The sequence below is a fragment of the Benincasa hispida genome, chromosome 12 (genome assembly GCF_009727055.1).
Source record: "Benincasa hispida cultivar B227 chromosome 12, ASM972705v1, whole genome shotgun sequence".
NCBI lineage: Eukaryota > Viridiplantae > Streptophyta > Magnoliopsida > Cucurbitales > Cucurbitaceae > Benincasa > Benincasa hispida.
This window is the reverse complement of record NC_052360.1, coordinates 57,983,645-57,998,941: the sequence shown is the minus strand read 5'-3', so window position 1 is coordinate 57,998,941 and position 15,297 is coordinate 57,983,645. Positions and strand designations below refer to the sequence as shown.

Here is a 15,297-nt window from a genome sequence, read left to right as displayed (position 1 = left end):
AGGATAGTAATTGACCGACTGGAATGACACTCATCAGAAAAATAAAACTTACAAAACGAATAAACGGTGAAAGCAGAGTCGTGGATATCGCTCTCTTTAAGATAGTTCACGGCTCTGCCCTTTATGCAAGCAGTTCAGAATAAGGTCACGTTGTCCCCAGGATAAAATAGCCCAGAAAAAACATTATCTCAGTCGGAACTGCACTGGAACCGACCGTAATTCTGACACCCCTCTAAATTGACAACCGCTTAGAAACTTGAAGGGAAAGTAGCTGAAGGAAGAAAGAAGTGAATGAATGTTCCTTCTCTAAAGAAAATCACTTCATTTTATAGGTATGGAGTCCAACTGTAAATCGTGCACTGCGCAAAAGTGGAGGATGCACGCGACTGTCGGAAATGGAAAAATGTGGTGGACGACCATGTAAAGTGCGAACAATCACTTCATTTAATAAAGAGAATAAAAATAAAAAAAAAAAAGAAAAGTTATGAAAAGAAAAAAATATATTTTTTATTTTTTATTAAAAAATAATTTCACACACGCGCACAGTGCTGCGCCTTGTCATGCCCGTGTGGAATGTCCATCATACCCACATTTACCTATTCGGATACCCCTCGGAGTCCAAACTCATAAGCAAATGTGGGGTTATATGATGAGGCTTTCCATTGATAAAATAACTAAGTTGGAATTCCTTTTTTCCCTTTTTTTTTTTCATTTTAAATAAATTTTCACTAACATAATATCCCAAAATTCCATTTTTTGAACTGTTTGTTAAAAGAATGGAATTTGAGTCTATAAGTTTGTTAGTCTACAATTTGCTATTAAGTCTATGAAAAAGTGGAATATAAAGTCTTGGCCTGCACCATATTTGGTCCCACCTTTAATTCAAACTTTACAAACTTTTATTCTGCCATTGACATTGATGTTTCCAGAAGACTTCAAAAATCAACGGTCAGGATTCTTCACAGACCATTCATCCTTTTTATTTATGTGGAAAACGTGTCGGTATTTGGTTGGCCTCTTTTCATTGTTATTTCTTTTATACTTGCCTCCAATGTGTGACTCTCATCAATCTTATTAATTTTTAATTTATGTTATGTATTTCTCAATCCATATGAGTTATGTATATATAATTCACAAGAATAAATGTAAAAAAATATAAAATTAGAAAAATAAAAACTCTAAAGATAATTCGTGTATCAAATATGAGATGTGTGTTTTCGAAATCTAATTTAAACCTTTCTAGATTTTAAAATATTATGATCTTTAATTTGGAATCACAATTACTAAAAGATATAAAAAAAATAAACTAAATTCTTTAAAAATGAAAATAAAAATAAAAACTAGACATTGAATTATAAAAAAAAAAATGAGTGCTAGGATTTTTCAATTATATTTCTAAACTTTAAAAGGCCTTTTTTTATCTATGAATTTTAAACTTGTTTTAGAAAATATATTTTCCATAATTAGAGTATAAAAAATGACAAAGCATAATTAATATATAGAAATTAGAAGGGGTGAGTAATATTATTTATAACTATAATAGAAGATTAAGATTGTTATTATCGTTTTAAGTAATTTATATAATCATCTTTTACATCAATGATCACGTTTATTTACGTGAATGATGTTAGAAATGATGTTGTAAATATCTTCAAATTGTTACACATTAACTGTCGCACTAAATTTCATCTTGTTTTAACGAGAAAAGAAAAACTCTCCACGACTCCACCATTAGTTTATGGATAAATACGATAAGAGTAAAAATATAATTGAAAGCTATCTTTCTTATAAAAAAACTATTTTGGTTCCTATATTTCAAATTTTGTTCAACTTTAGTCTATATACTTTCAATTGTTTAATTTTAATCGATGTATTTTCAATAAATATTAAATTTAGCCCCCGATACTAGTTTATTATTGATTTTCTAAAAACTTTTTGTTATCTAATAATATTTTTACTATAAATTCTAAAAATATATTCACATATTATATTTTTTGCATGGAAATTATTATTATTATTTAACTAGTTTTAATGAAAATTAATTTTGAATGACTAAATTTAAGATTTATTGAAATTAGGAAGATTAAAATTGGATAATTAAAAATATAGGTACTAAAATGGAACGAGATCAAAATGATAGTTTAACCTTGTTTTAACTTTTTATTATTTAAATCATTTATTTATTTACAATTTATAACAACGGGCTCAACTATGATGATGCATTAATTTATTTATAATCTATATATAATTAGTTATTGGTCAATTTTCTTACCCTTATTGTCAAACTAAGGGACAGAGGAACAAAAAACCAAAAAAAGTTGTACAAAAATAATAAATGGATGATTGGTCAAACTGATCGATAATAAATGAATTATATATTCATTTATTAAAAAAAACAGAATAATATATTGGTATTGGTATTTAACATAACTTAAATGATACCATATATTCAACAAATAATATATTGGTATTTAAAGATTTCGACAAATTAATAGAAAATGTGGGGAAAAAAAAGAGAAAGGGAGAAAAAATGAAGGAGGAAAAAAAAAAAAAAAAGCTCAATCTATATGCAACTTAGAACCCAGGATTAAATTACTAATAAAAATATCGAGATATCAATTTTACAAAAATGTCGATGGAAATTATTGTATTATAAAAATGAAAAATAAAAAACGATATTTAAATTAACAAATCAATATCCTCGACAAATAAATTTAAAAGTGTATATTATTTATATTATATTTACATTAGTATCGTTTTGCTGCTTATTTGGTATGTCTTATGATTTTTTTTACGGTATAATGGAAATGTTAATTTACTTTTTATGTTAATGTCAAATCCATAAAAATATAAAAAATATTGATAGAAATATTAACCGGTCGAAGAAAATGTAATACCGTAGTTATAATCAATTAATATTTTTTTAAAAAAGTGATTATGAATAAACCTAAATTGTGGTAAAAGATTAATAATCTAAAGCTATTTTAATTGGAAAATTTTGCAAAGTATGTATATAATAGAATAATAAACTTAGTATGTATTAATATATTCAAAATTGTGTCTAAGAAGTCTATAGATTTGGCTACTTAAACGTAGTTCATTGGTCAAGACACCTGTCATCAATAAAAATACTAGGGGTTTGAGGTTGAACTAAGAAAAATATACGTAAACGGTAAGAGAGACAACTTTAGATGTTTAAAGATAATTTACAAGTTTGGTCCTAAAACTTTGATATTTATAGATAATTGGTTTAAGAAGTATATAACAAATAATTAAAGACTAAACTTTCAAGCCTTATAAGTTCTTAAACTTTAAAAATGTTAAACAAAATTTTAAAAGTTTTAACTTCATACCGTGAAGGTCTCTAACAAATTCGATATTTTTTTAAAAAAACAATAAATTCATTTGATATAGAAATTGAAATTTGTGTTTAATGTGATATTAAAATTTCAATTTTCTATCAAATAGGCGTCTAGTTTTAAAAAAAAAATGTTAAAATACCATTTTGGTTTCGATATTTTTAATTGTCCAACTTTAGTTGTTATACCTTCTCTAAATCTTAAATTTAGCCCTCAAAGTTAATTCTGATCAAAATTGGTTAAGTAATAATAATAATTTCCATACAAAAAAAGATACTATGCAAATATTTTCTCACAATTTCTAAAGAGAATGCTAATAGAAACTACATTTTTCTTGGGAAAAAACAACAATAAACTAGCTACACTAACTAACAAACTTAAGATTTATCGAAAACACATTAACTAAAATTGTACATTCAAAATGAACCAAAATGAAATAAAACTCAAAATAAAGGGACCAGAAAGATATTTTAATCTTCAGAATATTTCGAATTGGTCAAAGACACATTTATGAACTTTTTATTAAACACTTTTTGACATCTAAAAATCTAAAAAGATATTTTTTCTAGTAAGGAGTGGAATAGTGAGAAGTAAAGAGTTATGAATAAAAAGGGAGTTGTGAATTCTTGGAGTGTAAGGAGTTGATATAAATTTGGCAAAAATTTTCAAAGTCGACCCCCACAGGTATTTGTCTAGAATCCCTGTTTTGACCGAGAATGTGGTCAAACCGGGAATACAAACAAGTCCTCAAACATAGATGGGACGAACATACCTCTCCATCCCCACCCTCAACCTAACCCTAGATATTTATTATTTTAAACATATATATATTTATATAACAGTAGTTAAGCTATTGTTTCCATTATTATTTTTTATTTTTCTTAATTTTATTTTAAAATCTAATAAACTTTTAATTTTATATTAAAATTACAATAAAAAAAATCTAATTTTCAATTATTAATTTAAATAAATAAAACAATACTAATACTGATTTGTAATCTAAAATATTTACCATTTAATATAAATACTAAATTTTAACTGATTTTAATTAAATAAAAAATAAAAATAAAAATATAAGTGGAAGATTTTTTCTTGCAGGGACCCGATCCTTGAACAAAGATTTTCCGACCTCGATCCCAATTCCCCCAAACAGGAAATGGAGCAGAACTACCATAGATCCACTAATTCCTTGAGTCAAAAGAATGATTGAAGTTCACAACTTACTTTCAAACTCTTTACTTCATAATTGCTTAGGCCAAACATATCTTACAAGTTCAAGATTTAATATTTCAGCAATTAAAGCAAAGTTCGTGGACTAAACTTAAAATTAAAAAAAATAATAATAATAATCAAACTAAAACCACATGGGGTTTTAAAACAAAATTGATATTTGTTTTGTTAAATAAAAAGTTGGGGAAAAGGGAGTTTTGAGAGCAGACTGATTCCACTTCCACCAAACCGTATGAATCGGTTTGTTTGCTGCAAAGTTCTTCAGATTTTTCCTCTTCTCCCCATAAACTCTCTTCTTTGACCATTCTCCTTCTCTTCTTTCTCTACACATTTCTAGGTTTCAGTTTTTCCCCAATTCCCTCTTCTAAAATCCTTCCTTCCTTCCTTCTCCCCTTTGATTTTCTCTGCACTCACTCCATGGCCAATTTCACTTCTTCTTCTTCCTCTCACAATCCCAATGCTGTTTCAGCTTCTGCTGCCTCTGATGATGCGTTTGATGACGCTTGCTGTATTTGCCTAGACCCATTTACCTCCGATGATCCCGCCACTGTAAGTTCATCACTGAAACTTCTTTCTTCACTGCAGATTATAACTTTGTTCAATACTTGTAACGGGGTTTGAGTTTTTGACCTGTTTTGTGTTCTGAAGGAACATTCGGTTTCTTCTTTTTGGAGATCGTGTTCTCTTACCCTGTTTTGCATCTTCAAAATGAAACAGGGTTTTCTTTTTTCCTTTTGAAGTGTTTGATCATCTGAGATTGAAATAAAGGAGGAGACCCTTTTTTTGGGAGAAAATTGTGAAGAAGTGTACCTATTAAGTTTATGCTTAATCTGTTCTATAGTGTATCTTTTTTATGCAAATGGGTCTGAATTTTATTAGCTGGATGTTATTTGAATCATCGACTACTAAATGTACAATGTGATCCTCAATTCTTCAGTGGGTGCTTTTTATATAATCTCCAATTGGAGGTTTACATGATGATTTTGTACCCTGCATATAACCAATGAAGACCATCTCTTGCTAGACTTGGGCTAGCTCTTACTTTTACTCGAGGCAATTAGTTTCAGACTAACATTCATTCGCGTCTTAAGAAAAGGGTTTTGTGCTTTCTTGTTTATTTGTATGAACTTATGAAGTGTTACTGTAGAATGTAGGTGAGCAGGTTTCTGATGATGGTTTTTCAACTTGTGTTCTGGGATTCTTTTGTTTTCTGTCAAACTACTTTGTTTGTATAACGACGTGATATGATTTATTGTACATATTTTGAATAAATAACTTATTCATCGTTATTGGGATATTTAAGTTTGTTGGAATACTTTGAATCTGTTATCTGGCACTTCGAATGACCAAGTACGTGTGTCGTTGTGTCAATTCCCTATTACTTTACGTTTTATGTTTATTTTTTATTGTCGATTTTTTGACAAAGTCAAATGCATAATTTGTAAGTATATAAGTGAGACCGAGATTGGCTGTCCAAGTGAATGATCGTATTACTGTTTTAGAAATTTGAGATCTGATGAAGTGATTTCTTCACTCCCTCTTGCTAAGGGGCTTTTGTCTCAAAGGTGTTGCTGGTTTATTCTAGATGGTTTATGTGGCCTTTATGTTTGCATTAATTGTGGCTATTGTTCAAATTTCAGATTACCAGTTGCAAGCATGAATATCATCTCCAATGTATTCTTGATTGGTAGGCTTCTTGAAGATTTTTCCCTTTTATCTGATCTTCTAAAAGCAGGTTGATGCTAGTCTTACTCTTTGGGTATTGATTTTTCAGGTCTCAAAGAAGCAATGAGTGCCCAATCTGTTGCCAGTTGCTCGTGTTGAAGGATCCTGTTGGGTATGTAACTTTGTTACAGAATGTTTAATTCCTTTCACATTTTCCTCCCAATTCTCGTGCCTCGCTCTATCTCTCTCAATCTATCTACTGAATGAAAATGATGCAAGCTTTCGAATCAAGCATGTGCTAATTCAACTATTCGACAGCCAGGAGCTTCTAGCAGCCATAGCTAGTGAAAGGCTTTTAAAGTTGAGAAGCTTGTCTTCTGCTGCATCCACTTCTTTGCGTTTCCACGAAAACTTTGATATTGATCATGTGAGTAGTTCTAATAAATCTGACAATCTATCGGACTTCCTTGTGCTTAATTGTTGCTTCATTGAAGATCAACCATTACTAAGCAGCAAAATTGATTCCTTCAGGACTCCGCTCACTCGGATGACTCTGACTTTGATGACCTGATTATGCAGCATCTTGCTGCTGCAGCTAGCAGAGCTCGGTATGTTCATAGAAGGGAGAGGCAAAGACATTTTGGACTTGGGCCTTCACAAGTTATCTCTGCATGTCCAGAAGAGGTTCCAATGTCACCACGATTTCAAGATGCAACTCTAATTTCACCTAATAGTGATTCACCATCTCCTGGTTCTCCGCTGTCATCTGTTGGCCAAACTGGAACTAGTAAAATCTCGCATAGGTACATTACATGCCTTGACTAATGTATCTTCTACATGCTTTGCTCCTTAACAGAAACCATAATTAACTTACATTTTAAGTTGGTTTCTTATGCTTGGGATGAAAAGTTAACAGTAAAAGAGAGAGTGCCTCGCCAGTATTCTATCAAGAAATTCTTTCTTCCCTTGATTGCAACCTTAAATTCTCAAGATTCCCTCAAGCTTCAAAACAAGCAAAGCTTTCGTTTGTTTTACTGTCTAACATGCATCAACCTTTTTTGTCATTTAGTGTTATACTGCTGCCACCATCTGGTAGTCATCAGAAAACAAACCAATCTGAGGGGCTCTCTTTCCCAGATTCTATCAAATCCAAATGGTCTGCTACTTCTGCAAAGTAAGTGTAATGGAGTTTAGTTCTGTTAAATTAGTTTCTTTCTACATGTCACATCATCAATGCTAAGTTGCATATCAAGATTTCTAAATTTGTACTAATACAGGTACAAAGAGTCAATCTTGCGAAGTACTCAAGGTATTAAGGAGAAACTGCTTGCTCGTAACAGCTCCATGAAGGAGCTAAGCAGGGGAGTAAAGCGTGAAGTTAGTGCTGGGATTGCTGGCGTTGCTCGAATGATTGATCGCCTAGATTTGACTTCAAAAAGGAATACTGGTTCAGTTTCCTTCTTCAGCTTCAGTGGGGGTACATCAAACTCCCTGAAAGGAAAGAACGTAGTGCAAGAGAGTGCCGTCACTGATGGTTCAGTTAAAATTGATAGAATATGTACTGGTTCACCTTCACAGGTTTCCCCTACTGTTCCAGGCTCCGTCGAAGTTTCTTTAGCTCAGGTACTTCACCTTACATTGTTCGATGATTTTCAACACAAACCAGTATCAAGCTATACCCGTTTTCATGTTAACTTTGTAAAAGACTTTTTCACTTACGCTTGCTTGATGATATATACTTGAGGCATTCCAACAATTTGTGTTTAATGTCTTTATTGATTATCATTCATCTCTTTGGCAGAGAGGAGATTGAAGTGTGGATGTTAGGATTTGACTCATCTAGTTGAACATCTTATCAACTCAACTCAGTAGAATGCACACTGCAGCAAGCGACGTATTACGATTTAGCCAACATCCTTGTTGGTTTGCGTCCTGCATTTTCTTCTTTTTATAAATCTACCAAGGAAAAAGGTGTAACTTTCGTAGTAATTCTATTTATATTTTTAATGTAATGATGATGTTCTGCTTCATGATACTCTATTTCTATGTGGATGAGTTTCTTTCTATCTCTTTGAGATTGGGACTGAAGTTGTTCACTATCAATGGAAGGCCTTGACTGAATGGATGTAACCTCATTGGGATACAAATGCTTCTTTCGAAGGGAAGAACATAAAAAGGGAAGCTGGTTTCTGTTCTGATTTCTGAATACTTTTGAAGCCAACCTAAGTGTAATGTCAAGGGGAATTTGGGTTAGGGGTGGAAGTTGAGATTGCAAATCTCGCTGCATTTTTTTTTCTTTTTTTTTGGGGTGTGGGAGGAGGATAAGCAGTTAACATATTGGAACTTTGAAGATGCTTCTTCACAATTTAATTCCCTAACAAATTTGCAACTTCAAAATTAGAATTGTTCTCATGGTATTATTTTATTTTGTTTTATTTTTGACATGTCGATACTTCTATTTATTTTTCTACGTTTCCTTGGGTGTGACATCGACATTAAAGTGATTCGGCTTTTTTATTATATCATAAAGAGTTATGAAACATAAAAAATAAGTAACAAAATGTTACTAATATAAATATAATACAAATAATAAGTATTTAAAAGTTGATAAAAGTATATATATATATATTTTTTAATTTCAAAAAATATTCTTCAATTTTGACATTTTGAGTATTCAAATGTCGAAATCAACCTTTTACATCTTATTGTTCTAAACACACAACTTTTGTTGGACACCAGTAACTGGGGATAAAATGTCTTTGGAACAGGGTCCATAATAATATATGCTCTTTGGAGATTGAACTTCCATAGCCAAAATTAAAGAGAGGCATTAGTCCCCACAAAAGTAGCAATGGTAGGAAAAATCACTTTACAATGAATTATGGATTGATAGGAATGTGTTCAAAGCAACAGACACAAAAATAAGTAAAGCTTATGCTTTAGGACTTTGGTTTTGAAAGATGTGCAAGAATAAATTCTTTTCTCCCATTGGTGGTGGTTGCAACCTTTGAAAAAATTGATTCCTCCAGGATTATGAGCTGGAAAAAGATGGTCTTCAATGAAATACTTTGAATACAGTAAGGTTGGAGAGTAATTTCTATGTTTAAAATACTCAATTATAATTTCTACAAGTATAAATTTCAATATTACAAGTGCAACATTGTCTTCAAAATATACACACATTAAAATAAAACGCGGCAGAGATGGAGAATGGGTTAGAAATAGGGACGATACATATGAACAGAGTATAGAGTGAAATTGGTAATTGGACGATGGAACCAAGAAATTTTTTTATACTGCGGTCGTGTGGATAATTTTCCATACTACCTCAACTTATTGTATGTCACGTCAATACACATTTAAAAATAAGCTGGGACCCACTGACGTTAATGAGATTTACAAATGTTTATGAAAGCAAATTTATAATATGAACAAGAGGATTACGATACTCCCGTGACACTAGAAAAATTTCAGACTTTCGTATGATGATTTTGTCTATAACACAAATTAGTAAATTGAAATTTTCAGTGAATAAATGTGCTAATCAATCACCTCACTACTGCAGTAGTTGAACTATTTTTTTCTTTTTTTTAAAAAAAAAAAAAGTTCGAAGTCTAGCACTTTATTTTTAATACAATACTAAAAAAGAATAGTAAATATCAAAAAGCATTTAGTAAAGGTTTCCTCTTATATCCATTTTCAAACTGATTTTTATCAACCATAAGAACTGAAGAACCGGATAAAGAAATTCAATCAACTTGATACTGACATTTCACTCGATCAGTTTTATGTAATAAAAGTATCAGATGATGAAATCAAGACCAATCCAGTTTAAAGCTAAAACTTTCTCCTCATCTTAACTAGAGGAGCAAGGAGGTCAACCTCTTTCAAACATACAACATGGATTCTGGCAATGCAATGTAGTTGGACTCTCATGTCGATCCGAATGAATCATCCTTTCCACGGAGGTAAATCTTTGCCACGGTAGGACATGTATTTCTATTACTATGAAATTCATAAATGAAGTAGTTAATGGTGGGGTTACCATTATCCTTTTTGCAATGACGAATCTTGTATGTGTTCCGAAGAAAAGTTGTTCATTTTTCGGGGTCTCGAAGGGGTGTGGAAACACATAAAAACTCTGGAATGGAAATGGAAAAGAGATGTAATTCCAGTTCCTTCGGAAATGGTAAGATCTTTGGCACAAGAAGAAGGGGTTGATCCATATCATCTTGACTGGGTTCTGATTTCTCTATTTTTTTAATAATACCGAGTTGGGTTCTTTTCCTACCCGTATCGAATAGAACATGCTGAGCCAAATTTTCTTCATGTAAAACCTGCTTTATTTAGATCGGGAAAATCATACGGTTTTATGAAACCTATTTACGATAAGATTTAGCTAAGGTTCTCTTGATACTTATCGTTTATTCCCGTTCATGGTTAGAGTTTAGGGTTTAGATTTCATATTCCAATTAAGAAGTGCTGGTTTGGACGGAAGAATTCTCGTTTCTGAATCCAAGTTGGAACGTTTTATATATGAAGAACAATAAGTGAAAGCAAAACATCGAAGCAATTGTCACTTGGGATTTACTTGAGAAAAACAACCAAAAGAAAATCTCTGAAATACATTACTCGTTTACACACATGGTCTTATTCGGAACTTGAGAGCTGGTGTTGGTTGCTATGGAAACTGACTCTAAATTTGATTCAAAATGACCTCTGCCCCAGTAACCTTAAAGTCAGATGGAGCTTCCTCTACGTTAAGAGCCTTAACTTTTCCATCTACAACATATGCTGACCATCTACAAACAAGAAGAATGTCAAAGACAGTACAAATATCTACATAATTGGATCCCATCTAAAACTAAAACATCTTCCAGGCAATCGAAATCTAGTTTGATAACCATTTGGTTTTTGAAAATTATGTTTATTTTCTCTAAAATGATCTTTATATTTCTTAAGAAAAGATTTGAGTTCCAAAAACAAAAACATATTTTTCAAAGCTGTCTTTTTAGTTGTCAAAATTTTACTCAAATTTTGAAATCATTCTTAAAAAGTAGATAACAGAACGAAGAGATCAATAAGTGGAAGTAGTATTTGTAACTTGTAAGCTTAATTATGAAAAACTAAAAACTAAAAAACCAAATGAATATTAAATGGGGGTTGAATAACCAAAATCCAGAAATTTCTTGGCATGTCAAAGACAATATTGATCATACCTTTGAGAACGGGGACCGAGCAAAGCAACAGAAAGATCTTTATCTAGTTCCAAACTCTTGTGAAATCTCCCATCGAAGTCCCCAAAAAATTGTATCTATATAGGAGTAAAAGATGATAATTACAGGAATAAATGACGAAAATCAGAATAGGCCATAATGATTAGGAAGGAAAATAGTTGAGAAATTGTCAAAAATAGCACGTTTAGGTTTCGCTTTTTGAAAACTCATAAAAGTCGTTTTTCTCAGTCCATCTCAAGCGAGATCGACCACCGAGAATTATTATAAAATCAACTTTTTCTAATTGTTTTGGGTCTTCTTGGTACATCTCACTTGTTTACACACGGAGATTTGCTAATTTTTGTATGTAATCTTCCAAAATCTTATAATTATTAAAATAGATTTTTCAAATTGATTCAACATTTTTGAATTTTGGGAAAGATCAAATCTTTTTAAAAAGTTGGTAAGATTTGAAATATATATAGAATCTCGGTGTTAATCTTGCTCGAGATTCCACCGAGAAAGCTCACATATATGAATTTTGGTGTTAATAATGCTCGAGATTTCACCGAGAAAGCTCAAATATATAGAATCTCGATGTTATTTTGTTCGAGATGCACATAGTTTCGTTGTATAATCTGGTGAGATGTACCGAGAAAGCCCCAAACAATCGATAGGTTGGAAAAAGTTCACTTTTTAACTAAAATCTCGTGGTCGATCTTGTCCGAAATGGACCGAGAAAAACTATTTTTTATGAAGTTTCAAAAAAGATGCTAATTTTGTAAGGTAAACACTTAAACGTGTTATTTCTGACAATTTTCCAAAATAATTCCTACTTACAAATAACTAAATTACACACCAAGTAAAGAAAATTATGCAGTTTTCTAATAACTCTGGTCAAGGAAGCTTACGGCATCTTTTGCTTCAAGTTTTTCGGCCCAGCCATTGAGAGTATATGGATCATTAACAGACACACAAATAACAGAATCAATTCCTTTAGCCTTGAACTCATCAATTTTATTCTTGTAACTAGGAACGTGCTGCTGGGAACAAACTCCTGTATATGCTCCCTGGGAATTGGAATATCAACTTTAGAATGTGCATCATATAATTAACTTACTTAATAGTTAAAAAACCAGAGAGAGCAGTTATATCTACTCCATGTTCATCAAAGTTTTTTTTTTTTTAATCTGTGGGTGTCTAACCAGTTTACGTGCACCTTAACTAATCTCATAGAGCAACCTATCTAACTCTACAATATTTGGGCGTCAAGAAATCTCATAGGATATTAAATCTATGAACACATGACCTCTTAACCCTTTATCAAGGTCATGCCCCCTATTTACTATTAGACTAGCCATGATGGTTAAAATGTTAAATGTTGTTAATAATAATAAGCAGCTTGTTTCCATTTTTTCAAATTTTCAGATACAGAAAGAAGACATTTTTCACTCTTAAGTTCCTAACCAAGGAAATAAATAAGCTATCTACCTCCCATAGGGTAACTCCAACTGATAAAAAACTAGTTTAGAATAAAGATCCCACCACGATTCAAATCTCCATACCACCAAAGGCGTTTGTCAAGGGAGAAAAAAATAAAGAGGGAAAATATGTAGTATCATAATAAATAGTGTAATGTCGATAATTCTTTAAATTGTAGAGTTTCCTACCGAGTATAAAATAATGTTCATATATTCTCTGATTTAATTTCGTGGCAATAACTTTAACAATTCTTCTTCCTCAGTACCCCGATCAATCTTATAGAGGTCAGATATACAAGGTATACCACGAAACACTGTTACTGATCTCTAAAATAAATCCTCATTTCACTAAAGGATGAAGGCATTGATCATGAAAGTTCTAGTCACCATCAAAGAGCACACCACGTTGAAAAAGAGATGAAGACATATACGTTGGAAACTATTTGGTATAGAATTCATGATTTCCATAGCATATATACAAATGTAAAAGACTATATAGATTGACTTACAGGAAGCCCAAAGATGACGACCTTCTTGCCCTGAAATATCATGACCAATGAATCAATAAGACAAAGACTGATTAAACTAAAATTATCATTCAACGTAAAGCGTAAAACAGAACATTTAAAGCTCAAATGTGGCCTTTAACGCCTTCAATTTCATGAACAACCAATATTTTTAAATAAAAAGCACAAGAATACTTCAGAAATACACGAAAATTCGAAGAATAGACCTTGAAAATGTCTTTAAGCGGAGTCGTCGAGAACTTGGAGGAGACACCTTCGTCCCAACTCCGAGCCTTCTGGAGAGAAACGTCCGGTGCAGCGGAGATGATGTCAGTTCCGACCGCCACCGCCGCAAAAGCTCGCGATGAAGCTCCGATTCGCGTAGATTCAACCAGGGAGCTCCCTGCGGAGGCACTGACTCTCTTGAGAATCGCGGACGCCATGGATAAGCCTAGCTGATACAAGATCGTCAACTGTCAAATTGAAGAATGGTACTCGGTGTCTGTGAATTGGTTGATGATCGAGAGATTTTGCCGGAAAATTGGAAGGAAATGGCGTAGCGAACTCAGAATTTTCATCTGGGCTTTCATTGGGTGATCATTGGGCTACATGCTAGGCCCATGTGAGAACTGGGCCACAATCGAAACCCAAATGTATCACATAATGTGTCCATGTTTTTTAGGATTGTTTCCATGGTAGGAGTGTAAATGGGCCGGGTCAGGTTGGGTTGATAGTGTTTTTAGGATCAACCTGAAAATTTGGATTGGTTAGGTTGACAACTCAAATAACCCAAAGAAAGTCTCAAACTCAACCCAACTCAACCCTTAAAATTCGGGTTGAGTTGTCGGGTTATAACTTATTCATTTCTTTTTAATTAAAAATATGTAAATTTATATACAATGCATAACTAAAAACTAAAATGTCATAAAATTCAAATGCTAAATACCAAATATCTTTAATATTTATTATAAACTTTCAACAAAGACAAAGATCATAACAATTTTTAAAAAATATTATAAAATTCACAAATTAATCAATACAAAATAGTCAAACTTTAAACAAATAGATATATATATTATTAATATATATAAAATTCAGGTTGGGTTGGGTCAACTCAAATTTTTTTTGACCAATCCACGACCCAACCCAACAAAAATAAAAAAAAAAGTTTAACCTAACCAACCCAAAGAACAAAACTAACTCAACCTAACTCTTATATTTTAGGTTGGGTAATCCGGGTGGTTCGATTTGTCAGGTTATTTAAACATCCCTAATAGATAGCGGGACTAAATAGGTCAAATTACACAATTATCTAAACTTTTTTTTTTTAATTTTTTTTTTATAAAAAGCTAGCAGGCTATTATTTTATACAAAAATCTAGCCTATTTTACTTTTTTTAGTCCTCTTTACAATTGAAATTTTTAAAATAATATTAATACCAAAAAATACATGTATGAAAAATTTCTAACTTTTCAAAATAATATTTTTATTCCAAATCTAAATAATGGTGAAAAGGTTAAAATTATTATTCAAAGCTCTTAATGAAATAATTCAAAATCAATGTAATTTATAAAACTAAAGAGTGTAAAAAGGATTTTTCATACAAAAATCTCTGGTTACAAATAAGAATAATTGTTTAAAAGAAATTTTAGTGAAAAGTAAAAATTGGAATACTTATCAATGTCTAAATTATAAAAAGTTAGAAAGTAAAAATTGATATATTTTGCCAAGTTTTAACCAAAGTCCAAATTTCATTTTCCCGAAAAAAAAAAGTAAAAGAAAAAAAAATGGAGCCACAAATTTGAAGGACTTTTAATATTAATATTGTTGTTTTCAAAAC

The 15,297-nt window shown here is 31.6% G+C and overlaps 2 protein-coding genes across 2 annotated transcripts; one reads left to right on the top strand and one right to left on the bottom strand.

Annotated features, from left to right (window-relative positions):
• The first annotated feature begins 4,759 nt into the window (after positions 1 to 4,759).
• Positions 4,760 to 8,632, top strand: LOC120092533 (E3 ubiquitin-protein ligase RHF1A). The gene is made up of 8 exons (XM_039050647.1): positions 4,760 to 5,138; positions 6,230 to 6,276; positions 6,364 to 6,426; positions 6,573 to 6,681; positions 6,786 to 7,057; positions 7,324 to 7,428; positions 7,532 to 7,877; positions 8,056 to 8,632. Exons 1-8 carry the CDS (start codon positions 5,007 to 5,009, stop codon positions 8,065 to 8,067), a joined length of 1,086 nt encoding a protein of 361 aa, XP_038906575.1. The 5' UTR covers positions 4,760 to 5,006; the 3' UTR covers positions 8,068 to 8,632.
• A 2,122-nt stretch (positions 8,633 to 10,754) lies between these two features.
• Positions 10,755 to 14,015, bottom strand: LOC120092668 (peroxiredoxin-2F, mitochondrial). Its single transcript, XM_039050816.1, has 5 exons — positions 13,685 to 14,015; positions 13,461 to 13,490; positions 12,382 to 12,540; positions 11,474 to 11,568; positions 10,755 to 11,056 (listed from the first exon to the last, which is right to left on the bottom strand). The coding sequence occupies exons 1-5, from the start codon at positions 13,898 to 13,900 to the stop codon at positions 10,951 to 10,953; spliced, it is 606 nt and encodes a 201-aa protein (XP_038906744.1). The 5' UTR covers positions 13,901 to 14,015; the 3' UTR covers positions 10,755 to 10,950.
• Positions 14,016 to 15,297: the final 1,282 nt, after the last annotated feature.

Coding starts and splice junctions, on each gene's coding strand:
- LOC120092533 (XM_039050647.1), top strand. CDS start 5,007: ATGGCCAATTTCACTTCTTCTTCTTCCTCTCACAATCCCAATGCTGTT. Junction 5,139..6,229: donor CCTCCGATGATCCCGCCACT/GTAAGTTCATCA, acceptor TTCAAATTTCAG/ATTACCAGTTGCAAGCATGA. Junction 6,277..6,363: donor CTCCAATGTATTCTTGATTG/GTAGGCTTCTTG, acceptor TTGATTTTTCAG/GTCTCAAAGAAGCAATGAGT.
- LOC120092668 (XM_039050816.1), bottom strand. CDS start 13,900: ATGGCGTCCGCGATTCTCAAGAGAGTCAGTGCCTCCGCAGGGAGCTCC. Junction 13,491..13,684: donor CGCTTAAAGACATTTTCAAG/GTCTATTCTTCG, acceptor ATGATATTTCAG/GGCAAGAAGGTCGTCATCTT. Junction 12,541..13,460: donor TCGTCATCTTTGGGCTTCCT/GTAAGTCAATCT, acceptor TCCAATTCCCAG/GGAGCATATACAGGAGTTTG.